Here is a 25,597-nt window from a genome sequence, read left to right on the forward strand (position 1 = left end):
GTGTTTTTTTAGTGTGGTGCCATTTAGCCCCATTATAGTAGGCATGGCTCTTCTTTTTTCTTCTTCTTTCTTGAATTTTTGTAGATGCATCCGAAGCGATGAAGATGTAGAATCTTGCGTGATTTGATGTGATGAAGAGTCTTGCGAATCCATTGAGATGAATCTTGAATCTTGAACGATGAATTGGGTGGGAGGGGAGGGTGGTGGGAGGAGGGCTTGGAGGGAGGGAGGGCTTGGAAATTGGCGGTGTCGGGACTTGAACCCGGGGTCGACAGAATACAAAGCGAGGGTGATAACCTCTGTGCCAGGACCGCACATCTTAACCAAATTTAGCTTTGGGTGTCACCCGTTCAAATAAGTAGCTTATGTACATGCTAGTGTTAGTGAAGTAGGGGGCTGTGGCATGGTTTGCGGCTGGCATGCTGATTTCAAGGGTTCGAATCTTTGTTATTACATTATTAAAAATATTTTTTTTTGCGTTTAGCTTTTTTTTCTTAATTTTTAGTCTGCCAATTGGTCCACGCCTTTTATTTTGCTCTTCGTTTCTTGTTTTTAAATAGAGCATAGATGCTGCCATATTTCTGCTTTATGTCTTTTTATATTTTTAGAAAAGAACGCGAAAATGGTGATTTGGCAACCGAGAATTTCTGGAGAGCGGGAATCCTATGTAGTTTCTACTTCAAGAGTATAACATTATCACATGGTTGACGGTGATGGTGCAAGTCTTGAAATTCATAAAAAGAAAAGGCAAAAATTGTTTACGGTCTATTTTTTGAATAATTGATTTTCTGCAGCATTCCATGTGAAATGGCTGTTGATGTTGTGAGAAAATTGTCAAAATTGCTTCTATCTAACAATAGTCAGCAGCAAAAGGAGATATTGCAACAAACCATAGATACACTGAGCAGAGAAGATGTACGCTATTAAAAAGAATTTAATTGGGATAACAGCTTTTAATCATCCACCTTCAACAGATTTTGAGAGCAGTACCAGATGTTGTTCATTCAAATGGGGCACCCAATTTGATTCGCTTGGTTTTGGAAGGATTGTCCAATAGTACTCATCACAGAGACAACTTGACACTCAACGTTATGAAATCAATTTTAACTGAGTTATGTGACAGTGAAGCTGTCCCAGAAAACTGTGCAGTTGACATTGTCCATTTGATGAGTTTAAATAGTCATGACTTAAGCAGTAACAACTTAGCAGAACTAGTACAGCTTTGCTTGTCATTCATTCAGAAGGGGAAAAACTTAAGGGGAAAGTAAGTAGTCCAATATAAAAATCTTTATTTATATTTATTTATGTTTATTTACACTTGTTCATTTTAGGTGGCTTTCACTCTTTCCAATGATATTTTCGGAGTTGGCAAAACAAAGCAGAGTTACTTTAGACTCAAACACAGTGACAGGGGCTGAATATTGTGATGGAGTAATAAGCTCACTGTGTGATATAGAAATTGCAGTAGATGATGCAGTAGCATTCACTGCAGTTTTGAGAGAACTGAGAATCCCTGCCACTATAGTTCACAAGTATTACTGTCCTACAGAATTAAAACCTCACACCTAATTCCAAGTTAGGTTTCATTTCATCGTTTTTGAAAATGGTTTATACATTTAGGTTTGTTCTAAAATTATGTGCCATAATACCAGACATGGAACCACAAGAAGTACCTCCATTTGTTTATCAGCTGCTGTTCTTGTGTTATCAGTCAGATCATTTGGTCCCAATGGAGCATTTGGCAAAATATTTTGAAGTGAAGCTAAGTCGATATGGGCAGAGTGCAAATTTGAGTTCCAGAGGAGAGTCAATGGAAATTAACTGTGATATTGGTATGCACCTAAAAAATATATATTCTGTTTGGCGTATGAATAGCTTGATTTAATTAATTTAACAGAGACTGGATCAACCAAGGAAATTTCACAAGCAAAAGCAACTTCAATTTTTCACATTTCCCGAGCAGCGGCCACTGGTCACCCACTTGGCAAAGAATTTGTGAAATTCCTTCGTAGTCGGGTTGATGTTCCCGAGCTTGTCCTGGTTCCATTCATTCTCGAGGTTGCATTATCACTTGGGGCCTTACCGCAACTTCGAGATATTATAGGCTTGTTGCGGAAATTGGTACAACGTCTTCTTCGATCCAACGAAAGGCTGCGCCACTCCGCTTGGATGAGAGATTTGATGTTGGGGAAACAAATCGATGTCCAGAAGATGTTTGACACCATCATGCAGCAAGGCACTAGTGAAGGAGATAACATTGTTAAAGGTATTTGTATATTAATTCCAATAAAACCTGTATTTGGTACTGAATATCGTACTCTTTCTTTACAGGATTTGAACTACTCGCCTTTGACTTGTTGGAAATCCGAAATGCGGGGGGCTTTGGTCGTCCAACTGTAGCTGGACCGAGCATTGGTAATGCATCAAGCTCATCAGGTATGCTGAGAGTTTGAAAGCAAATTAAAAACCTTTTCAAATATATGCAGATAATTAGGCACTACTTCTGGAACTGTAACGGAGCAGTGTTGGCATATCGGCGCCCATATTCTTTTGCAAATGATCAGAAAATTCCCGGATTCAGCTCCACTCATTGTTAAAAAACTTGCTGAGAGGTACTTTTGCAAATATAGTGTATGTCACGCTTTTACATTTGCCTTTGCTTAATTAGATTACAAGACGTTAGCAATGATTTGCAATATATCACAACGATTTGTATGATGGTCCAGCATAATCCTCTTAGCATGCTGGAATGCAAAGCTTCTTTCACCATGTTGCTATACAGCATGGAATATCGCGGATTAGTTTCTGCCAAACGTCTTTATGCGGGTATCTCGCCTCTGTTTCGTTCGTCAGGTGCCTTACGTGACAGCGCCTTTCTGGTGTTACGCAAGCTACTGCACAGGTAAAGCTTTACCATTTTAAAAATTTACAGGCACATTAGTTGTGATCATTCTTCTTCCCCAAGTTGCCTAGAGGAAGTTAGACAGGTTGCAGTAGTGGGTTTTCTAGAAATTTTGAAAAACTTTCGTTTCTACATCCCAACAATGGGTTCATCCCTCAGTCAAACTTCTATAAGTAGTCAGGCAACAGTAGATGTGCATCATAGCCAAACTTCAAATTCAAATAGGTAAACTTATATTATATAACTTTATACTTAAAAAAGACATTCACTTACTTTTGCATCCAAATCAAGAGCGTTTTGTAGTGAACTGTTAAAACTTCTTCAGTGCGCTTTGAGTCAACAAGCATCGGTTCGTTTGACACTATATCAGAATTTGCCCGAGGTTGTTTCTCGCAATCCGGAACTTCTTCCGGAGTGCATTAAGATGTTGCGCTGTCATTTAAAATTTTTTATTGATACCGAAGCTATAATCCAAGTTGACATGTGCATAACGAAGGATGGTCACAATTCCCACGTGATAGAGCCCTTAGGACACCTTATTCAAGCGATACAACAGGTAGTCCGATCGCATAAATTCAGTTTTCGTAATAACGAAAGCATTAATTTCTTTTTATGCGTTTAGAGCATTTTGCGAAGCGGCAAAGCAAATTACCTTGCGAAAGAAGATATTGATCCTAAAAGCGAAGATCAAGTAGATCTAGGAGTTCTGCTAATAAGAAAAGTGCTCGCAAAAATGGCCGAGTCATCAATTGATGATTACCTCGTAGGGGACGTACAGGAGCCAAACGCCCAGCTGAAGATCCAGACACTATCATCTGTTTGTATCGCCCTTGCCGACTTCTGTGTCGCCGATAATGCTACCACAAGTGTAATAGCGGCCAAACGCTTAGTCGGTCTGTACGAGATGCAAACCCGTTTCGATTCACTCCTCAGTGAAGTGGGAAAAGGCAAGGGAAAAGGCAAGGCTCCTAAAAGAACGAAGAAAGGGCAAGAAAACTCTATCGATGAATTGCCAATAACAGATGACACTCCGAAAGCACCAATGAAGATCTTTGAAAAGTGCACTCCCAGTCTCCAAAGCATTTCTGTGTTTATGGGATATCTAAAGAACAGCACTGAAACTACTGCTAGCAACGAAGAAGAGACATTTGCTTTTTTAAAACCACAGATTGGACTACGACTTTGGTTCGCTCAATCAGCATTCAGTAAATATCAGGCGTTTTGCAACACCAAAGACATCGAGGGACTTAGCTCAGAGAGCGTAACGAAATTTAGTGGCACTATTGCATGTGCTCTATTGCTCCATTGCCAGAACACACGACAGGTAGTGGACGATCGCTCTTCAGCCATGTACTGCACGGCTTTAAAATGCCTTCACGACATTATTCTTGGCTTTTGTAAGCATAATCCTACCAAGCTAAGTCGCTTGTTAACGGCGATGGATGAAGTGGAAAGACCAGCAGCTGGAATCCCTTTGGAAAATCAAATTGCCAAAACCTTGAAGCACTTTAAAGATTTGTTAAATCATTTGTTATCAGGAAGAGAAAATGAAGATCTCGTCACGAAAGCAGTCTTACCCATTGTCGGAACTTTAACCGTGCTATCAGATCAGTTAAATCCAGCCGGTGATGAATATACAAAGCTGTCTAATTGGACGCATGATCTGTGCAAAAATGTTGAATGCAGAGAATCTTCTATTGCGAAACCTCTTATTAATCTTCTTGCCCACTTAAGCATGGCATCAGATTCAAGCCCAAGCATTTTGGAGGAATTAGCTAAAGAAGTTCGTCTTGCCATTGGCGCATTAGACGAGGAAAACTTGTCCACTACAGAAACAAACAAGTTGGCAACTATCAATGAAGAAACGGCCGCTGTTGTCCTTAGTGTGTTAACAGCACGGTTAGAGCAACTTATCCAGGTTGTTGAATGGGCTTTACCTAGAATTGGTATTCTCGAGCGTGGTGATGCATCACCTTTGGTTGAACAATCCATTAACACACGTCTGAAACTAATAGCTGTTGCGCTTAGCCATCTCGTTCTTGCGGACATTAGCCCTGGTCCCAATTCGGAGCTCATTCTCAAGTTAGCCATCTCGTTTTATACGGTACTAGCTTTTCCCGATCAAGCTTTATTGATATATTTTTTCGAACTATTTTTATTTCACCTTCAAAAATATTATGCAGACGATGGGACGCGTCGCGAAAAAGCAAAAATCTGTTCTTCCGAGTTTCCGAACTTTGGTTAGGGCGACTGCACTTCAGTTGACGAAGAACCTCAACACTTTTATTGCACATCTTGACGAAAAGCAGATCCATGAGAAAGGTGTCAAACGTAAAAAAGGGGACAAAGAAGTGGCTCCAAGAATGGACAGATCTGCACGATCTATCCCACAACTGATTTACGCCATAGAGCAATACAACCAAGCCATTTTAGGCGTCAGCAAACGCACAAAGGAGGATCTATCATTTGGGTCCAAGCTGGGCACGACAAGGGACTTCAGAATCAAAGCCGATAAAGTCAACGTAATGCCGATTTTCTGTTCTATATTGCGCTAATTTAATTTCCCTATTATTATTTGATACTCACAGGAAGCCTTGGAAGGAAACACACATAGCACAGAATCAGAATCAGAATCAGAGGATGACGAGATGGAAGCAAGCAATAGTTTAAATAGAACGGCCCAAACTGAAAGTCGCGTAAGAGGTACAGCGCGACGCTCGCGTGGACGAGGCCGTGGAAAATTCACCTCTGTTGGCAAGGCGAACACGTCCCAAAAGTAATTTTTTACATCTGTATATCTAGTAGCATATCCGGGTTTTTAGTTGCATTTATAGTTTGTTTAGTTTTTTTGTCCATTATTCTCGATTTTTATTTATACGGAAGTTTCTGGCGCATTAGCCCAACAATTTTATTTCTTCAATTGCCGTTTCATTACACAGTTTCAATGCATTTTCTGAAACGTGTTTGAAAGCTATGAGGGCGTAGCAACGAGGAGATGTCACGGGCGAAAATATTCGAACCAGGAATGAATGGCTTACAACTTCCTATAGGATTTAAAATGATTGGTTAAGTATAAATGTAATCCGAGCTAAAGTCCACCAACTACCTGCTCTGTAAGGTACGCCAATCGGTCCAGCAAAATTATGTGCTCGACTAAACTGGCCAACAGTAAACGAAGCTGGAAGAAGGCATACAAGTTCCTACGTTTATCACCACCATAACGAGTCAGGTATGTCTCAATTTCATCATCTGTCAACTAAATGAGGTTTTCATTAACTTTTGATAATTCACTTACGTTTTTTGTGCCTCTTACCTCTAAATTCAACTTCAATTTTGTAGTTGCCCACCGAAGATACTCCCGGAAACTACCGACAGGCTTACGCAGTCGTCCCACTTGAAATTCAATTGGAGGTGTTGAGGGGAACTTTTCTTCGAGGATAACTTGTAACAGTGAGCGATAGAAAAGTACCTCCGATTGCACCTAAATTTAAAAAATAATAATCAAACCATTCACTATAATGAACAAAGGAAACAGCAAAAGGGCAAAAAAAAAACCGTGCATACCTGTTTATTAGTGGCGTATCGTTCTAGTGGCTGCGAAGAGACCATTCGGGCATTTCGTCCCAAAGCAAAGCTTTTGGATTTGAGGTAGCTGCTTAGAGGAAACCCAGGTTCCTGCCCGTTGTTACTCTTGTCGAATATCTCATCCAAGAGATGATAACAGCAACCAACGTTGCACAAGAAGCGCGACTCAGGTGAGTTGACGAAGAGTTGCACAGAAGTTGAAGCCAAATTGCCGCAAGTGTGAAGACCTATTAAGCCAACGTGGCTAAACGACTGTTGAAAGTGTTGACTGCATTCTTCAATAAGTGGGCGGATGTCGAAATTGTTTGACAAGTACAGCGTAGAGCGCCGAAATCTCACTGACAGATCAATCTCTTCTTCATCTGTAAGACGTGCTTTTTTGACATGGCTTTTAAAAGTCTTTTGAAGCATTGATTGCCTTCCTGCTTCAACATGTGCGTTGAAACCGGCAGCATCAATACCCGAGACGTACAATCCATGGTTTAACGACAGCATTGATGCCAGCGCTCCTTTTCCGCAGCCGAGATCGACAATCAACTTGCTGGCAGTAAAGTTAGCAAAGGAAGCTACAGTGTCGCAAAGCGCTCCAACCTCGTGACATTTTTTTACCGTCATGAACTTATCAAAGTGTATCTGTGAACTTAAGGGTTTGATATCCATGCTCTTCCAAACGGACGGGAGATCGTCAAGAACGTTTAAAGATTCCAAATTATGCTTATTGATATCTTCCATTAGCTGCAGTAAGCTTGGAGAAATATGACTTGGCTTGCTAACAGAAATGTTCAGGTAATCATTAGGAAGCTCTGTTATCTCAGTATCATTCATAACCATCAATTCAGCCTGCAATTCACTCTTCAATTTTCCCCATACTTCCTCAGTGTAGAAGTGGACCATATGTGTATTGAGAATTGGAAGAAATGATTCCAGAAATGATGATAGCTTTTCCAAGGCACTTCGAATAGTTGCATGTCTTGTCTCCATTTTAATAATGTGGGTTCAAAAATTGAATTGACCTTTAGCAGAGTAACTTGCATCAACTTTAAGGATGGCACAGCAGTGTTTGAATTTGGCTCGTATCTCTTGCAGTAAAGCAATAATATCTTGACTTTTTGGATTGTCTTGTGGAAAACAGTCCAACAACTTCAGCAACTTTTTCAGTGCTTTGACAGATTTTGGATTAGTTTTTCCTTGCTGTTCTCTTAGCCTGCTCTGATTGACTTCATCAACAAATTCAGGGTTTAATGAATTTGGGCACAACTCCAACAGGTGATGTAAAGTTTGTGTAAAATCGCACTCGTTCTCTGACAATAAGGCTATCCAACCCTTAGCAAACCCACGGTAGTAAAAAATTTCCGAGCCGATTTCGGCACCTTTCTGATTGCCGAGATCAAAGCCTTCTTGAAATCCAACTGTTTCTCCGTGAACCAGTCCTTCTTTATAAGCTTTGTTCACAAAATTATCTTCAGATAACACTAAAGAATCAAACGCATCTTGGATATCGAAGTCGCTGACTGCTGCTGTGTTTACCGCCATGATGAACCTTTATGGTTCATTTTGAGTCATACTGCACATTAAAGAATTCGATATCTAATAATCTGATCTACAAAGTAAAATACACATTCACGTTTTAGGATGAAATGTTTAGCAGCCGACAAATAGGAAACTATTGGGATCCGTGGGGAAACCGGGTAAAAGCAAACTAGGGCTGAGCACCAAGTGGGGTGAAGCAAAACCCAGTTTAATCACGAATCGCCGACTTGCAAACCGGGTTTCAAACCTCGATCGAATCTCCATTGATTTTTTTCTCGTTGATTATCGATTGCTTATGATAGAGTTAAATGACCCGATGTCACAACCCGATCATAACCTGATGACGCACGTGTTGAAAAAAATTGTAGCCCCATAACACGGCCGACGCATCCCGAAAGTCACAATAACCCGCCCCATCAACACGAGGCTGAACTGTACACATAGGGGCAGACTTGATGCATACTTTCGGTTGTTTACCAGAGAAGAATGGGAGATGGGTAGCTCTATCTAAAAAACGTGGGCAATTTTTTGACACTTTTTGGCTGACAGTAGCGCCATCTTACAACTGGGACGAACGTCTTTGTACATTATCCACCCTTTTTGTAACCTCAGAAGCGCAATTTGGGGAATTTTTTTAATTTTTGGAACGTGAGAGGATAAAATTTAGTTAAAGACTAAATCGCAAATAACCTGAACAAACAAAATTTAAAACATACAATATAATCGATGTACTGCTTCTTCTAGGCGCTAGAGGACGGCGATGTTCTTTAAATTTTTCTCCCTATGGTATTGGCCATCTCCCTTTCATCTCTAGTGTGGTTGTTACCCTATTGGCGACTTTGTTTCCACTGTTTTGCAGACCACTTGCTTGCTCAATTAATCGTCGCCTGTCAGTAAGTTCATTCAAACTTAATCTTGCGTTTCTGCGATTGTGTATTGTTCGTTATTATCCAACACTGGCAGAATCCGTGATTTGCTCTCTTAAAAGTAATATGGATGCGTCCTCGTATTCGTACGAGGGCGACGTCTGTATACATACCGATCCTGCAACAGGGTACCAATATCAGTGGAATACCGAAGAAAAGAAATGGGAGCCAAAGACCAGTACCGAAACCCAGGTCGTTGCTAATGCCAGTACCGAACCGAAATATGAAATAGTGGGAAATACTTATGTGTACAAAGATGAAAATGGAAGGCTTCTTGAATGGGATCTATCAGCTAAGGAATGGAAACCAAAGATTGTGACAAAAGCAAAAAGGATTGCAAAAAATCCAGATGAAGAGTTTGATTCTTCAGATGCAAGTGATGAAGAGAAATTGCTGGAACAAAAACGAAGTGTTATCAGCCATCATGTGTGTGTGAATAGCAATGGAGTTAGAACCTACACTGACCCTTCAGATGGGACTATTTTTGAATGGGATGAAGATAAAAAGGCTTGGTTTCCAAAATTAGATGAAGAATTTATTGCTCGATATCAGTTAAGTTATGGTGGGAATGCAATTGCAGAGCCGGAACCAGTACCAGTACCAGAACCACACACGAAAAAGAAAGAACCACAGCCAAAATTAGAAAAGAAACAAGCCAGTGAGCCAAATTGGTTTGAAGTTGATCAAACTAAGAACACTAAGGTCTATGTCACTAATCTTCCCTCCGACATAAGTGAAGAAGAAGTGGTTGAGTTCATGCAAAAGTGTGGAATGGTTGAAAAAGACTTGGAAAGTGGAAAGCATAAAATAAAGCTCTACAGAGATGAAAATGGGCAGGTGAAAGGAGATGCCCTCTGCACATACATCAAGGTAAGTTTGAAATTAATTTTTTCTGTGTGTTAAAGCAATTCATTGCAAAATTTGGGCTGGGGTTGCTTTAGTCAGAGGCAGCTCACATATATAGTGAAGGTTTCTGCATTAAATATGCTGAGATAAGTAAATAGTGTTTTTTAAATTTTATAGAACAAATATTTACCTTGTGCACAGCTTATGGTTCCATTTATGACCTTGTTCAGGATCCATGTAAACACAGTGCCATTCGCGTAATCTCCCTTCGCTTAATTCACCAAAACCCAGAAAGTTCATAGGTTGTCCAGTTGCTCCCCAAAGCCACCGCTGGCCGCTCCAATCATACAGCCCTCCGATCCAGCGCTCCAGTCGAGCTTTTTTTGATGAAAAAGTTAAAACATAAAATATTAATAATCAACAAGCATAGCTTACCAAATTCTGGACGAGAGAGATAAGTTTGAATTGTGCCGTCTTCCCAGCGACTATCAAGTACTGCTAACTGAGCTCCATGATCGCGACATGCAAAATGTGCATTCTGCCAACTTGCGATGTAGGAACTAAAATAATAGCACCCATTACCGAGACGAACAAAGTCAGCAGGGCAAAAGTAACGAGGTCTGACGAGGGACTCTGCAACCATCACAATAAGAAAATGCGTATTAACTTGAAAAAAAAAAAGAACTTAAATTTAGCACACTGTGAGCCAACTCTTTAAACTCTACCTGATCCACGAGCTAGAAAAATAACCAACAACAAAACGATCCGTTGCATTTTCTAAAGAAGCCTTCTGAAGGATTCAAATTATTTTGGTAGCGAAGTGTCAGAATCGCGTGCACTTTCTTAGGTTGCTTTGACGTCGTAGCGCCGAGTTAGGTCCGTGGCAATGCATGTCATTTTCTGGTTGTGTTCTTGAATGACCCCAAAAAGAAAAAATCTTGCTCATGAATGGCTAACGGACTGGTTCTCCCTTCAGGTCGAGGCCATAAGGCACCAAACAGAACTTGATACGTTTTAATCGGGAGGCCTTTTATCTGATTCTTACAAATCCATCTCATCTTTCATAAGTTCTAGTTTGATATATCTACCAGTTAGCTGACAAGCAACCCTTTTGTTGACATTTTTCGTTTTTGTTTAGGTTGAATCAGTAGACCTTGCTTTGAGGATTTTAGACGGGAGCGTTCTTAAAGGCAACACTGTTGGTGTTGAACGCGCCAAGTTTATGCTCAAAGGGGACTATGACCCAACGAAAAAGCCACGGAAGCGTAAGAAGAAGGATGTAGAAAAGTTGAAGAGGAAGCAGGAAAAGTAATGTTTGTTAGACATACCATACCTAATAGAATTATTTACCACCCTTATTTCATTTGTAAAAATGTACAATTGTTAATCGCATTTCAGATTGTTTGATTGGCGACCAGATAAATTACGAGGAGAACGCTCGAGAAATGAGAACGTAGTGGTATTGAAACGACTTTTCAAACCAGAAGAATTCGATGTCAATCCTGCTATGTTGCTAGAATATCAACGCGATTTAAGGGAAGAATGTGCCAAGTTTGGACATGTGAAGCGCGTGATTATTTTTGATGTAATTTGCTTCTTCTGTATTTGCATTATTCTCTTTTCATTTTTAAAGAAATAACGTCTTTACAGAGAAATGAAGAGGGAGCAGCACAAATTTTTTTCAAGACCCCTGAAGAAGCTGATCGATGTATTGAAGTTCTACATGGACGTTGGTTCGCAGGTCAGAAAATAACAGCCGAAACATGGGATGGGCAAACAAAATACAGGTATGAAGGAAAAAAATTATTCTTCATTCGAGACTTTATATATGATCTTTAATTGAACAACCGAATTGGAATTCCAGGAAGGATGAAACTGAAGAGGAAAAATCAGCTCGGTTGAAAAAATGGTCTGAGTTTTTAACTAAAGAAGAACAAGAGGAATCTGATGACTGAGTGAATCGTATGTATGAAATGCGGTGAACTGAAATAAACATCCCTTGCGTATGTCACTTGTTCACTTGAAAGTATACCATGCTTTGGATTTATCTTGTTTCAGTAAGAAGAGATTTATTTTCTAATTATTTTCCCCGCAAACAAGGCAAGGTAATTTACTGAGATTTTCGTGACAATGGCTTATGATGTATTTTGAACGTTAGCATTTATTTCTGTTCGAAACTTACGACGCATGGACTCAACTGGAACGACGAATACCGTGGAATTTATGAGGGATCGAGTGAAATGATCCACTTTTGAAGTGGACATATTTCTGAATTGGACAAGTTTCTGAACTGCGTCAAGTAGGCAATCAACGATATCTTCATGAAACAAGTTCTGAATCTTTTGCTTTTGTGTCATCCTCGTTACTAATGGCAACCTCAACTCGTTGTTTTTTGCTCCTATGCGACATTTCGCCTAAAAGGTACATAGTATTCAAGTAATTGGTATGCGTTGTGAGAATGTTATCAATGGTTACCTTCACATTCTGGTTCCGCAGTGTCTGGCGAAGAGTTTTCAGTTAGCTGCCGCTTCATTGGCTGGGAAGGAGTTGGGGCAGTCTCAGAAATGGTGATTTTGCTTTCTGGTAGAAACCGATCAAGACGTACAATGATCGCTGTCATATTGTCGCATCCTGTTCCATCCCCTAATGTGTTTGGCGAAAGACATTCGTCGAAGAGCTAGTAAAACATAAATCCATTTCAGTATCAAACAAGAATTCAGAAACTGTTTGCAGGAAATCATTACTTCTTCACAAATTTGTGATAATGTTTTTGATTGGCTGAGACGGGGCCTAACGAAATCAACAACTTGCTGATTAGTTTTTGAATTCCAAATGCCATCACAAGCTAATACAATAAAATCATCGCCTTCTTCTAAATCAATGGATTGTATGTCCGGCAAAGCAGTGATCATCTGTTCACGAGGCCCAAGTTGGCTGTTCTGCTTGTAGGCATGATCACCTAAATACGGATGTCTTGAATTTAGCATAAAGAAGAACTGCTCGTGTAACTTTAATGTTTTACCAATCGCTCGCGACAAGTTAAGTCCACCATTCACCCTGCCATCTCCTGTCACAACTCCACCAGCACGTTCAATACGAGAACGCTCAGGCTCGTCTTCTGGCTTGTGATCAGCACTAAGCGGAACCGCGCGTCCCTTTCGGCTAAGGACACATCGGGAATCCCCGGCATTTGCAACGTATAAGGTGTTACCTCGAATCAGCCCCAAAACAGCTGTGCAACCACTGTCGGAGCCGGGCTAAAACATGTCGCAAGTTGATTATCAGCACATAAAGACCATTATCTGTACCTACTTACCTCTTCTTTTAGGTTCATCGAGAAATTTTTCGCCTTCTTTTCAACCTCTTCCTCGTCTTCCTCTTCGTCCTCTTGATCCTCCCACTCATCATCGTCATCATCGTCTTCCACAGCTAGATCTTCGTCAGAACTGGATTCACCATCAAAATCTTCGTCTTCTTCGTCATCACCATCTTCTTCGCTGTTTTCGTCATCATCGTTGGTAACTATCGCTCTAGTAAATAAAGAAAACCCGTTCAACTAAACGTAAGCTAAGGTTCACCATCAAATCTTTGACATCTTCATAGATATTACTTATAGAGTTCGTCTGCTGACTTGCTTCTGAGGGACCTTTTGCGTTCCTGACGCTTACTGATTTCTTCCGCTTCACGGCGTTCAATTTCCAGCTCTTCTGGTGTTTTTTCAACGGTTTTACGGATACTGTTACTTAACCCTTTACCGACACCTTTTCCTTTTATACTAATGGGCACTTCATTCGATTTTAAATGACTGCTGTCATGATTGTCGGACCCGTTGTGAATTTTTCCGTTCGTCTCTATCTGCACATCAGTTACATCTTTTTGTGATTTTACTGCGGAGTTTACTTCACTGTTATCGTCCACTGGTTTTTCTTGCACTTCGTTTTCGGAACTTGCATTTTCCCCAATGGAATCCCTCAAGTCCTCAGTCTTAGCAGGAGTATCTTCAGTTTTACTGACTGAAGTTTCTGATCCACAGTTGTTCTTTCTTCCTTTAGCATACGCTTTAGATATCAAATCCAGGGAGAATCCTTTGCTATTTTCTTCGTTTCCTTCAACATTTTCCTTAATTCGTTTGCCATATCTTGTAATTAGGTCTTCAATTGACATAGTAGCTTCCTCATATAGCTCAGACATTTCATCTGGGTCATCTTCGGATGAACCATCTTTAGTTTTGTTTCCTTTTTAGTATAAAATGTTTATTACCATCTATCATCTTCGTAAAGTAAAATAATGCTTACCAGCAATGCAATGCAATGTTTTTACAACATCTTCTTTGGTTAATTGATGGTCAAAGCCCAAATATGCCTCTTCCAGAGCAGCTGAAATGTCACCTTGCTTGTATGAATCTAATGTTTTAAGGAAATTCGGCAAATGTTCAGCACAGTAGGTGGCAACTTCATGACCTCCATGCCCATCATAGACAGCAAAGAGAGAGGTGTCAGTGTCAAAGTCAAGAATACAGTTATGAGCATCCTGTAGACAAAGATGTTGAATGACAAATCTTAGACGTGGTCAAAATAATTTATAAAAACCTCTTGGGAAACTCGCCATCCTTGCATGGAACTAGCACCATAGCTAAGCTGGTCACTCTTCTCATTACAAGAGATTTTTTCAACAATTGGTTCTGACAAATAAGCACCCATTTCAGTGGTCAGTGCAACTAAGATAGTTAAATTATTCGTCCGAATGTTAGATTATATCTAAAACAACGTAGTTAGAGTGTCACTCTGAAAAAATTGTGTATTAATTTTTTTCAGTCGAAACGGACAAAACCTCATACAGGCGATTTACCGCTTCGGTATTGGACTGGCAATAGTAAAGATCAAAACCGTTAGATGGCTGCCAACTTTCTGCTCCTTTATCTAGCGCATGCCACAAACACTTTCAGCAATTTTACCTAGATGGCAGAATGCTACCACGTGCTCTTCTCGCTTGTCTGCTGAACTATTTTTGGTATTTTAAAAGACCTGAGTTAGTCAAGATAATAGTTTTAACTGAAGTTAAAGTGCTGTCCAATTTTGAATTGTGAAATCAAATTCTATCTGAGATTAATACCAACTGCCGTTACGGTCATTTCGGTAATATACCGTGCATTGACACCATGGGGGAATCGCATACTGTTGATTTGGAAAACGTTTTGGCAGCCGATTTACCTCTTGCTGTTTCGAACCTTAACGATATCAAAACAATAGTGACACAAGTTAACCAAATGGTTCGAAACATAATTGACCGTGTAAAAAACAAAGAACTTCCCACAGCTCAGGGAATGAGTTTTTTAGACGTAAAAAATCAGCTTTTGCTGAAATATTTAATGAATTTAAACTGTGTCCTATTAAAAAAGGTTACTGGAGAATCCATCAAAGGCGGCAATTCAATTGGTAATTGCTTCTCAATTCTATTTAAAATTCAACTTCAATATTTCTTTGCAGATAGACTTGTAGAAATAAGAACTATGCTAGAACGCATGAGGCCTGTGGAACATAAATTGCGATACCAAATTGAAAAACTGCTCAAGATAGCTACCACAGGAAAGTTTGAGAGTAGTGATCCCCTTCAATTTAAAGCTAACCCGGACAATCTGATTAGCAAGGTAGCAGCCAGTCTATTGTAGTAATTTTTCATTCACTCATCAAGTATTTTCCATAAGCTATGGATGATATGATAAAACAATTTAATGAAATCACTTCATTCTTGCATTTGTAGGTTGGAAATGATGATTCATCAGATGATGACCAGAAGGAAAAGAAATCAGGAGTGTATATCCCACCAAAATTAGTTCCAATGAAATATGGTAAATGGTTACTTAAATGTTGAAAATGGTAATGTTACTAGTCTAATTTTTGTAACTCTCTACCTTAAAAGATGGGGATGAAACTATTGATCAGCGTTCGTCTAAAATCGCTGAAAAAGTACGACGCCATGCATTGAGCTCGAGCGCATTGCAAGGTCTGAAAGAGGAGTTCATGGATACGCCATTGGAGGTTGTAGAATCAACGGCCAACGCAAGCAAGATGAGTGTTGCACGTGAACGCCAAGAACGTCAAGAGTGAGTCAATAATAGTTTTACAGCAAATGGTATGTCCGTTAGCATTAAAGTATTTCCCTGTGTATCACAGGTATGAGGAGACGTATTTCACCCGTTTACCTTTTACTCGCCAAGAAAGACATAGTACACGGCAGCAATATTCATCTAAAGCACTTGCTAGTGAATTAGCAGGTATGGGCACGCTTCCAGAAAAAAAACGTAAAAGTCAAGGAGGAAAGAAGAAAGGTAAAAATAATTACTTGCAGATCGATATAATTGTGTGTGAGGCCATGCCTTTATCTTTTCCTTTATATTTTGTTATGTAGGAGGATTTAAGAAAAGGCGAAAGAATTGAACTATGTTTCCATTGTCGGTTTTGTATTACACCACGCAATACGATTAGGTTGAATTAGTAAATTCTTCTTGGACACGATGGTACATACTAAGGGCATGTAAACTTGTCCAAAGAAAACCGAATAAATCTTCATTGAAAACAATCCAATGACCTTCAACGAAACTGGGCTCTCGAAATCCCTCCTGTGCTATTTGTCCAAAGCCGTGAAACCTGTAAGTAGAAAAACAATTTTTCTTATGTCGTTTTGGCACATCTTAATTGTAATGCCAGATAGATCCCGTTGCATGAAAACTTACCTGGCTTTGCAATAGTTGGGCACTGGCTGGTAACGCTCAACGCAGTCATATGGAACTGTAAAAATTTGGGAGTTTGGTAACTCGTACCATTCAACATCAGAAGAAGCTGGTTGAATTGATTCAATATTTTCAAAGCTCGCCTGCTGCCTTTCGGTAAGATGCATACAGAATGGTAGATCAGCACGGAATGTAACTTGACCAGCTGGAATATTAGGGTCTCCCTGCGAAAGATAATTCAAATTAACAAAGCCGCCAGAATTCCGGAGAAATTACCATACAGTTATTTTAACGGCTTTCACTTTGTTTACATCTTCTTCGTAGTTGAGCAGAATTAGTTCTAGACCGTGTGATGAGTATGTACCCTTAAAAGGTTAGTTTGTTTTTAAATTTAAAAAGCAAGTTCGTACAGGTCAATAAGAAAGGTAAAATCACCTTGAAAAGTCCTGGTTGAATCGGTACCCTATAATAACATCTTTTCGGGAGAACTAATCTCGAATAATGAGTCTTTAGAGCCGTTTGTCTGAGAACCATGTACTTGTAAATCATTTGTGTTCTGGTAGATGATGACAGCTCACCCCGATAATCACTTTGTTCTGACAGCCAAACTTCCAGATCATCCACACTAGCATGGTGGTTAGAATTTTCAACACCACTTTCACATTGTCTTGTTAGATAGTATGACGCCGGACTACGCGGAGTTAAAGCCTGTTATATCGAAACTAACAATTGAAGAGGAACGAACCAGTTAATGCTGACATTACACATTACCTTCTTCCCATAACTTAAGGTGCATGGATGTTTTTGAAGAGGATTGATACAACATTTAATGCTAATTTTATCAAATTCATCTAACTCTATTGAGAAAACTGTCTTAGGTCTCAAAGGGTTAGATATGTAGGGATTTTTAGGAAGCTGAAGTTCAAAGGCACACAGTTTTCCCTCTGCATACTATTAAAAGAAATGTTCTAAAACTTTTCCACTTGAAAATAGCTAGGAATTGGTAACCTTGATATGTAAGAGTCCTCCATAGCAATCCGCATGTCTGTTCCACAAACCCAAAAACCTGCCATATTGGCAAAGTACTAAAGAAGTGAAAAAGTAAATTGAAATGAGGTAGGTATTGTTGCATTTAATGTGTTATATAGGATAGAATCCTACCTTTGCTGTAGAATTTTTTTGCAAAGCCCCTCTTAGTATGCAATTTTATTTGAAATTTTTGGAAACATGACAGTACCCAGACTTTATCACTCAGCTTCATTTGATGGAAGAACTTACATGTAGAAGTCAAAGAAATAATGTCACGTGGTGCGAGAAGAGAGATTATTTCTTCCAAAACTGATGTACAGATAAAATGTTTCCAAAATTCTGGAAAATGTGTTGGAAATTCTCAGATTATTTCTTACCTTCATGAGGTAGCAAAGTTAAGTTCATCATATTATATTTAATCTAATAAGTTTGTGTATAAATTCGAATTCAATGGTATTAGAAATAATCTAGAATAATGTAAAGTGGAATATCATACTGCAATTCTGTTTACATTTCAAGTAAACAGAATAAAAATACTTTTGAAAGCAGACGTTACTTCAAAGACCCTACCGTACACCATCTACCAGACACTGAATAAACCTAAAATATCTATTTCTATTGTATTAAAAACCTTGAGGAGCTCAGTGGCACAGACAACGAAGTAAAGGCTGTACGCTACGGCGCTAGTGTAACACATAACAGTTCTCTATCAAACCATGAACTCTACGTGAAAACAAACTTCATTTTCGTGCTCTTTGTTAAAAACAGCACAGCATAGTGGCATTTAATTCTGCATCGAATTCATGTGTTTTTAGGCACATCTGAAATTTGGCCAAAAATGAAAAAGTGGGAAGGCTACAGCCTTCTCACTTTTGTCAAAATCGGTCAAAATTGATATCTCTTGGAATTTGATAAAAACCCCACAATGCAATGTCGGGCTTAATTTTGCCACTCGGCCGACACAGTTTTCCTTGTTTTTTATGTTTATTTCAAAAAATACAATGCCAATTGCAAAATAAACGAGATATTCGTGATTGGCATTCAATTCTGCATCGAATTCATGTGTTTTTAGGCACATCTGAAATTTGGCAAAAATGAAAAAGTGGGAAGGCTTTTGTCAAAATCGGTCAAAATGGACACCTCTTGGAATTCGATAAAAACCACACAGCATAGTCAAAATTGAACGCTGATTTCAATTATGTTAGTGGTTTTCTCGCTAAATCAGCCATTTTCAAAATAAACTAAAAAAAATTGCAATGTCGGGCTTATTTTTGCCACTCGGCCGACACAATTGTCCTTGTTTTTTTATGTTTATTTCAAAAACTACAATGCCATTGTCAAAATAAACGAGATATTCGTAATTGGCATTCAATTCTGCATCGAATTTATGTGTTTTTAGGCACATCTGAAATTTGGCCAAAAATGAAAAAGTGGGAAGGCTATAGCCTTCTCACTTTTGTCAAAATCGGTCAAAATGGACACCTCTTGGAATTCGATAAAAACCACACAGCTTAGCAAAATTGAACAGTTCGATTATGTCAAAATATACTAAAAAAATGTGCAATGTCGGGCTTACCACTCGCTGTTTTTTATTTTATTTCAAAAACTACAATGCCATTGTCAAAATAAACGAGATATTCGTGATTGGCATTCAATTCTGCATCGAATCATGTGTTTTTAGGCACATTTTTGGTTTTCAAAATTTTCAAAATATAAAAAAAATGTGCAATGTCGGGCTTATTTTTGCCACTCGGCCAACACAGTTTTCCTTGTTTTTTATGTTTATTTCAAAAACTACAATGCCATTGTCAAAATAAACGAGATATTCGTGATTGGCATTCAATTCTGCATCGAATTCATGTGTTTTTAGGCACATCTGAAATTTGGCCAAAAATGAAAAAGTGGGAAGGCTATAGCCTTCTCACTTTTGTCAAAATCGGCCAAAATGGACACCTCTTGGAATTCGATAAAAACCACACAGCATAGTCAAAATTGAACGTTGAGTTCGATTATGTTAGTGGTTTTCTCGCTAAACCAGCCATTTTCAAAATATACTAAAAAAATGTGCAATGTCGGGCTTAATTTTGCCGCTCGGCCGACACAATTTTCCTTGTTTTTTATGTTTATTTCAAAAAATACAATGCCATTGTAAAAAAAAACGAGATATTCGTGATTGGCATTCAATTCTGCATCGAATTCATGTGTTTTTAGGCACATCTGAAATTTGGCCAAAAATGAAAAAGTGGGAAGGCTATAGCCTTCTCACTTTTGTCAAAATCGGTCAAAATGGACACCTCTTGGAATTCGATAAAAACCACACAGCATAGTCAAAATTGAACGCTGATTTCAATTATGTTAGTGGTTTTCTCGCTAAATCAGCCATTTTCAAAATAAACTAAAAAAAATTGCAATGTCGGGCTTATTTTTGCCACTCGGCCGACACAATTGTCCTTGTTTTTTATGTTTATTTCAAAAAATACAATGCCAATTGCAAAATAAACGAGATATTCGTGATTGGCATTCAATTCTGCATCGAATTCATGTGTTTTTAGGCACATCTGAAATTTGGCCAAAAATGAAAAAGTGGGAAGGCTATAGCCTTCTCAAAATCGGTCAAAATGGACACCTCTTGGAATTCAATAAAACCACACAGCATAGTCAAAATTGAACGTTGAGTTCGATTATGTTAGTGGTTTTCTCGCTAAACCAGCCATTTTCAAAATATACTAAAAAAATGTGCAATGTCGGGCTTAATTTTGCCGCTCGGCCGACACAATTTTCCTTGTTTTTTATGTTTATTTCAAAAAATACAATGCCAATTGCAAAATAAACGAGATATTCGTGATTGGCATTCAATTCTGCATCGAATTCATGTGTTTTTAGGCACATCTGAAATTTGGCCAAAAATGAAAAAGTGGGAAGGCCTTCTCACTTTTGTCAAAATCGGCCAAAATGGACACCTCTTGGAATTCGATAAAAACCACACAGCTTAGTCAAAATTGAACGTTGAGTTCGATTATGTTAGTGGTTTTCCTGCTAAACCAGCCATTTTCAAAATATACTAAAAAAATGTGCAATGTCGGGCTTAATTTTGCCACTCGGCCGACACAGTTTTCCTTGTTTTTTATGTTTATTTCAAAAACTACAATGCCATTGTCAAAATAAACGAGATATTCGTGATTGGCATTCAATTCTGCATCGAATTCATGTGTTTTTAGGCACATCTGAAATTTGGCCAAAAATGAAAAAGTGGGAAGGCTATAGCCTTCTCACTTTTGTCAAAATCGGTCAAAATGGACACCTCTTGGAATTCGATAAAAACCACACAGCATAGTCAAAATTGAACGTTGAGTTCGATTATGTTAGTGGTTTTCTCGCTAAACCAGCCATTTTCAAAATATACTAAAAAAATGTGCAATGTCGGGCTTATTTTTGCCACTCGGCCGACACAATTGTCCTTGTTTTTTTATGTTTATTTCAAAAACTACAATGCCATTGTCAAAATAAACGAGATATTCGTGATTGGCATTCAATTCTGCATCGAATTCATGTGTTTTTAGGCACATCTGAAATTTGGCCAAAAATGAAAAAGTGGGAAGGCTATAGCCTTCTCACTTTTGTCAAAATCGGCCAAAATGGACACCTCTTGGAATTTGATAAAAACCACACAGCTTAGTCAAAATTGAACGTTGAGTTCGATTATGTTATTGGTTTTATCGCTAAAGAAGCCGCTTTCAAAATAAACTAAAAAAATGCGCTAATTTGTGTCGGCCGAGCGGCAAAAATAAGCCCGCCTTTTTTTGTTTTCTTTTTTTAATTCAAAAACTATAATGCCAATTGAAAAATTAATTTAGATATTCCAAAATCTTCAAATTTAGCCATACGGCTCCCGGTGATCGCGAAGTTACCGATAGCCTTGGAGAAAAGTATCACACGTCATTTTCTAAACTGAACCCTGGTTTCGACTAAGTTATGGTTTTTTTCGTTAAATCATACATGATTATTAATTACAAGTTGCCTAACTGTTTCCAATCATTTCAAATAATAATAGAAAGAAGTATTTACTTACTGAGCGTCATGAGGAACACTTTTGATAGAATCCAGTTGGGGAATTTTAAAAAAGTGAAATAAAAGTTATTGCGAAAAGCGATAAGGAAATCCATGTTTTATATTCTTCTGGCTCGGTTACATATAAACCATTTTTGTATCGTGTATATTAAAATATGTACATTCAAAAACCAGTTCGCCTGCACTCTCATATGAAGTTACGTAACCGTTCTCTTCCAAATAATAGACAGCTACGTACCGTCACCTGGATACAAGCTCAGCATGTAGATATTAATTACGCAAATAACAACATATACGAGAAATCACCACAAATGCTCCTCATTGTTTTTTTTTTCCTTATGTGCTTAAATATTTTTTTGCTGTTCTTCATTTTTTTTTGGGGGGGGGGGGTGGGGGGAGGGGGAGGTATAACAGTAGGACATCAAAGAAAGACATTCACTGGCGACAGGCGCACGGAGCAAACGATTAAAAAAAATTAAAATAATGCAATGAGAATTACATTGTAAATAAAAAAGGAGTTATTAGCGAATTAGACATCTTCAACGAAAATTGATTTCATTGTATGGGTTTTTCAACTCACATTATAGGCCATTTCAGTGCAACGACAAACTTAGCGCAAAGTCCCATAGCTGAAGACACGACGAACAGCATACAAATAACGAAGATTATTCGATTGGCTCCACAAAATGAATTGCTCGTACAGAATACGCAAGCAAAATCATGGCTGCCACTTTGTCGGACCATTTACATTTGTATGTCTATTAAACATTGTGGGATTCATATTTCAGTTCCATCAATCCCTTCGTCTTCATATCCTTCGTCAGGAGATTCGTGCGGTTGTCGCTGTAAGGTCGACGAACACAGGAATCCCGGCGAGGAAGAGGATGCGTCGTTGATGCTGACATCCAAAGGTGACGACGGGGCACCACCTGTCAATGTGAGAGTCGAATTCTCAGAGCTTTCGATACTCGTCGACGAGTTAGGCTTCATCATTTGACCAGGTGGTGGGTACATGTATTCTTGTTGCTGATGCTGGTGTTGGTGGTTTGGATGTGCAGCATAGCCGGATGGTGGAGCGGCGATGACCTCTTCGTAGCTACCAGTTCCGTTATAACCAGCGGGGAAAGAAGATGGGGAGAAATTCTGCGGATAGCGTTCAGAAGGGTAACGGATTTCCGAATGATGGCTGCAATTCAATGGGCTACTGGGCAACGGATCGTATGAGTCGGGATACTTGCGGTCAGGTAAAAAATTCTCCATGGTCGCTTCTTGTAGATTATCGCCATCCACGACGTAATTCTCATAATGGCGCACGCTCACCGACGGTGGATCGGCAAATCGGACATGAGTCTGAGTCGGCCGTGTCGGTCGACTGGGTCGCGGTAGACCGTAGTCGATGGGAAACCCTTCAGCATCTACTAATGGTAGGCCAGTCATGGACATTGGTACCAGGTATCCAGCGGGGTTTAGAACAGCCAAACTGCTAGAACTGTGATAAGCATTTGTAGAGCATTGAGCAGGGTAAAAGTGCTGCTGATGTTGCTGGAGTACGGTCTCGCTAATTGTCGACAACTGCGGAACAGAACATGGGTAGTATTGACTTCCATTGCCGTTGGACGGGGATCCTGCGCTACTGGCATACAAAGCTGGTGAAAACTGGCCATCGTCCAACGAGACGGCTTGTGCGTTCTGTTCTTTCCACTTGGCGGTAGCCGTTGTATCGTTGATCAAATCCGGACTTTGATCTAGCGAGCTGTCAAGAGCGGTTGAGTGATATTCGCGTTCTCCTCCTCCGGCCCTCACTCCACCGGGCAACGGGACTCCGATGCTATAGCCGTTATCGCCTTTATTGCCAATGTTGGATGACGATGGCAACATCTGGATTGGACGTGGTGGCAACTCCGGAGAAAGGCTTGAGTTGGTCTTAGTTTTGGCTGAGTCGCCTACACCGCCAATAGATGCAATATTGTTGGCCGTCTTGTCGCGTGTCCGATGACTTCGACGACGACAGCAGCAACAACGCACCGCCACGGCCACAACGATTATGACCATGGTGATGACGATGGCCGCCACCACTCCGCCCACCGTGATGACGTATTCGATGCTACCCGGCGGAGGAGGAGGAGTCGGCAGCGGCAGCACAAGTAAAGTGAAATTATTGCGGGCCGATCCAGCGCGATTCTCGGCCGTGCAAACGTACGATCCGTTCTCCTTGGTTGTGGCGTTGACGATGTTCAAGACGCTGCGTTGACTATCTGATCCATCAACGCCAATAAAAGTGTAGTAAAAGCTCGTTTCGGCAACTTCCGTTTCGTTGGCGGAAGAGTAAAGCGCTGTACTACTAGACGTGGCCGTAATTTTCTGTCCGTTATGAAACCAAGAGACGCGAGGATCCGGATCACCAGTCACGTGACAACTGAGCGTCACGTTGTCACCGAATGATACCTCAAGGATGGTGACGGATGATGAAATTTGCGGAGCACAGGCAAAATCCATGGGGTCGAGCGACTTCACCAGCCGGCTAGCAAGTCGTTCAGGTAGGGAGCATTTCGGTTCCATAGAGAGCGGAATGTTGAACTGGACTAGCCATGATCTTAGTTGCGACAATTGACAGTCACATCGCCATGGATTGTCGTGTAGCGTCACACCGTGTAAGGAGCGCGGAAGGACGGCCGATCCGCCAATATTAGCTAGTGCGTTACCGTCTAGCTTGAGCCACTCGAGCGCCTTGAGGCCGTCAAATGCGCCGGCTTCCACAGCTTCGATTTGGCATTGGCTGAGTTCTAGCGTAATAAGGTAGCGCAGGTTGCGGAACGAATTGGCGCTCACGCGGCGCACGGGATTACGTGCTAGAGAGAGTCGCATTAGTGCAGGTAGCTCCGACAAAGCAGCCACCGGAATAGAAGTCAGCATGTTGTCGCTGAGATCTAATTCGACCAAGTTAGTCAATCCTTGGAACGTGAGATCGTCTAGGTGTCCCAGCCGACTGCGAGCCAAGTAGACGCGTTGAAGGTTGACCAATCCGTAGCGCTGGAACAACGTCCGGTGCAGTATTTGTAAAGTGCTTCCGGAAATGTCCAACACCTGAGTCTCAGGATCCATGCCTTCGGGCAAAGCAATAAGTCCCTTGTTCACGCATTCCACCGTCTGTTTTCCGCCCTTCCACTTGCAGGTACACGAATCCGGACAGGCGGCCGTTAGGCAAGAGATCACCGTCGACCACACCAATAAACAAAGGAACGTCCTGGCTCCATTTTGTAGCGATATTAAGGCCATGGCGGAGGATTGTTTTATTTTTTTTTTCCGTTAAGGCGACAGTTGAAAATGAAGATGGAAATCGTCTAATCGACGCTACACCGATGGAGCAACCCGACCTTTTTCACGGATTCCGACACAACAGTTTGTTTGATTCTCTTGTAGAGAGAGCAGAAAGATGACTAACCGCGCCGTAGGTAGGCATTCAGGATAATATCCCTCTCTGTCTCTCACTCACACTTTTTGTCTCGCTTTCTTCTTTTTTTTTTTTTGTCAAAGAATAAATGCGCAATGGGCTGTCAAGTCTTGTCGGCGTGCAGTGACACTTTTGCTACCTGTTGAAATAATCAGACAAAAGAAAATTTAAACGTGATGAATAGGTAATGGCATCGGAAAATTGTCTGGCACGTTGCATAAAAAGCCTGTTTTTTTTTTATGTCTACCCCTGGTTAATAAACTTTAATAATTTAACGAAATAATCAGAGGATTGCCCATCATATGAGAAGTAAAGTCAAAGCTATTCAAATATTTACAAGTTATACACCGGTGTTCTTGAAAATGAACTTTGCAAAACTAAAACAAATGTATGGCAGCTAGCAAAATATTCATGATATTAACATTTAATGCAAGCCGAAGAATCAGCAGCAGAATGACCTTTGCAAATAACGATACTCTGGTAATGTCGAGTAACATCGCATAGCGCATTTATCCTGCTTAATAAATTAC

At 40.0% G+C, this 25,597-nt stretch overlaps 9 protein-coding genes across 15 annotated transcripts in view; 3 read left to right on the forward strand and 6 right to left on the reverse strand.

Annotated features, from left to right (window-relative positions):
• The first annotated feature begins 635 nt into the window (after positions 1 to 635).
• LOC130699289 (Fanconi anemia group I protein-like) lies at positions 636 to 7,297 on the forward strand. Of its 2 annotated transcripts, XM_057521622.2 has the most exons (13): positions 636 to 915; positions 975 to 1,264; positions 1,332 to 1,532; positions 1,621 to 1,832; positions 1,898 to 2,266; positions 2,332 to 2,436; positions 2,495 to 2,612; positions 2,669 to 2,902; positions 2,966 to 3,127; positions 3,194 to 3,458; positions 3,525 to 5,006; positions 5,086 to 5,424; positions 5,491 to 5,768. In XM_057521622.2, exons 1-13 carry the CDS (start codon positions 808 to 810, stop codon positions 5,680 to 5,682), a joined length of 4,077 nt encoding a protein of 1,358 aa, XP_057377605.1. In that variant the 5' UTR covers positions 636 to 807; the 3' UTR covers positions 5,683 to 5,768. The 2 variants fall into 2 exon arrangements, with proteins under 2 accessions (XP_057377605.1, XP_059352281.1); XM_059496298.1 differs by lacking the exons at positions 5,086 to 5,424; positions 5,491 to 5,768 and adding an exon at positions 7,160 to 7,297 and having other exon boundaries at positions 637 to 915; positions 3,525 to 4,677.
• Positions 5,786 to 7,468, reverse strand: LOC130699294 (probable methyltransferase-like protein 25). The gene is made up of 4 exons (XM_057521628.2): positions 6,467 to 7,468; positions 6,216 to 6,383; positions 6,009 to 6,158; positions 5,786 to 5,946 (listed from the first exon to the last, which is right to left on the reverse strand). Exons 1-4 carry the CDS (start codon positions 7,466 to 7,468, stop codon positions 5,797 to 5,799), a joined length of 1,470 nt encoding a protein of 489 aa, XP_057377611.1. The 3' UTR covers positions 5,786 to 5,796.
• Positions 7,368 to 8,099, reverse strand: LOC130699303 (protein LTO1 homolog). Its single transcript, XM_057521639.2, has one exon. It carries the CDS (start codon positions 8,018 to 8,020, stop codon positions 7,484 to 7,486), a length of 537 nt encoding a protein of 178 aa, XP_057377622.1. The 5' UTR covers positions 8,021 to 8,099; the 3' UTR covers positions 7,368 to 7,483.
• Positions 8,100 to 8,892: 793 nt separating this feature from the next.
• LOC130699407 (HIV Tat-specific factor 1 homolog) lies at positions 8,893 to 11,788 on the forward strand. Its single transcript, XM_057521753.2, has 5 exons — positions 8,893 to 9,813; positions 10,928 to 11,097; positions 11,188 to 11,374; positions 11,440 to 11,576; positions 11,654 to 11,788. Exons 1-5 carry the CDS (start codon positions 9,010 to 9,012, stop codon positions 11,742 to 11,744), a joined length of 1,389 nt encoding a protein of 462 aa, XP_057377736.1. The 5' UTR covers positions 8,893 to 9,009; the 3' UTR covers positions 11,745 to 11,788.
• LOC130699408 (C-type lectin domain family 10 member A-like) lies at positions 9,457 to 10,726 on the reverse strand. The gene is made up of 4 exons (XM_057521754.2): positions 10,515 to 10,726; positions 10,225 to 10,422; positions 9,980 to 10,166; positions 9,457 to 9,916 (listed from the first exon to the last, which is right to left on the reverse strand). Exons 1-4 carry the CDS (start codon positions 10,561 to 10,563, stop codon positions 9,853 to 9,855), a joined length of 498 nt encoding a protein of 165 aa, XP_057377737.1. The 5' UTR covers positions 10,564 to 10,726; the 3' UTR covers positions 9,457 to 9,852.
• Positions 11,789 to 11,919: 131 nt separating the features above from the next.
• Positions 11,920 to 14,655, reverse strand: LOC130699416 (protein phosphatase 1G-like). The gene is made up of 8 exons (XM_057521762.2): positions 14,379 to 14,655; positions 14,085 to 14,319; positions 13,400 to 14,024; positions 13,106 to 13,319; positions 12,812 to 13,046; positions 12,534 to 12,748; positions 12,265 to 12,466; positions 11,920 to 12,203 (listed from the first exon to the last, which is right to left on the reverse strand). The coding sequence occupies exons 1-8, from the start codon at positions 14,487 to 14,489 to the stop codon at positions 12,109 to 12,111; spliced, it is 1,932 nt and encodes a 643-aa protein (XP_057377745.1). The 5' UTR covers positions 14,490 to 14,655; the 3' UTR covers positions 11,920 to 12,108.
• A 127-nt stretch (positions 14,656 to 14,782) lies between these two features.
• Positions 14,783 to 16,368, forward strand: LOC130699418 (neuroguidin-like). The gene is made up of 6 exons (XM_057521765.2): positions 14,783 to 15,224; positions 15,276 to 15,436; positions 15,550 to 15,637; positions 15,709 to 15,892; positions 15,963 to 16,117; positions 16,198 to 16,368. The coding sequence occupies exons 1-6, from the start codon at positions 14,948 to 14,950 to the stop codon at positions 16,224 to 16,226; spliced, it is 894 nt and encodes a 297-aa protein (XP_057377748.1). The 5' UTR covers positions 14,783 to 14,947; the 3' UTR covers positions 16,227 to 16,368.
• LOC130699417 (F-box only protein 31-like) lies at positions 16,167 to 18,062 on the reverse strand. 2 transcript variants are annotated; one of them, XM_057521764.2, is made up of 8 exons: positions 17,926 to 18,062; positions 17,681 to 17,857; positions 17,528 to 17,604; positions 17,291 to 17,470; positions 16,955 to 17,227; positions 16,822 to 16,884; positions 16,523 to 16,743; positions 16,167 to 16,436 (listed from the first exon to the last, which is right to left on the reverse strand). In XM_057521764.2, the coding sequence occupies exons 1-8, from the start codon at positions 17,954 to 17,956 to the stop codon at positions 16,271 to 16,273; spliced, it is 1,188 nt and encodes a 395-aa protein (XP_057377747.1). In that variant the 5' UTR covers positions 17,957 to 18,062; the 3' UTR covers positions 16,167 to 16,270. The 2 variants fall into 2 exon arrangements, with proteins under 2 accessions (XP_057377747.1, XP_057377746.1); XM_057521763.2 differs by having other exon boundaries at positions 16,801 to 16,884; positions 17,926 to 18,061.
• Positions 18,063 to 21,698: 3,636 nt separating this feature from the next.
• The window catches only part of LOC130699245 (uncharacterized), a 49,413-nt gene continuing 45,514 nt past the window's right edge, over positions 21,699 to 25,597 (reverse strand). For 4 of the 5 annotated variants that reach the window (XM_057521553.2, XM_059496299.1, XM_059496301.1 and 1 more), the window contains one exon: positions 21,699 to 25,206. In XM_057521553.2, the coding sequence (XP_057377536.1) occupies positions 22,394 to 24,892 (2,499 nt within the window). In that variant the 5' untranslated portion in view covers positions 24,893 to 25,206 and the 3' untranslated portion in view covers positions 21,699 to 22,393. The remainder of the gene's footprint in view (positions 25,207 to 25,597) is intronic. The other variant, XM_059496300.1, reaches the window with a different exon arrangement.

Source organism: Daphnia carinata, chromosome 7 (assembly GCF_022539665.2).
Source record: "Daphnia carinata strain CSIRO-1 chromosome 7, CSIRO_AGI_Dcar_HiC_V3, whole genome shotgun sequence".
In the NCBI taxonomy this organism is placed as follows: domain Eukaryota; kingdom Metazoa; phylum Arthropoda; class Branchiopoda; order Diplostraca; family Daphniidae; genus Daphnia; species Daphnia carinata.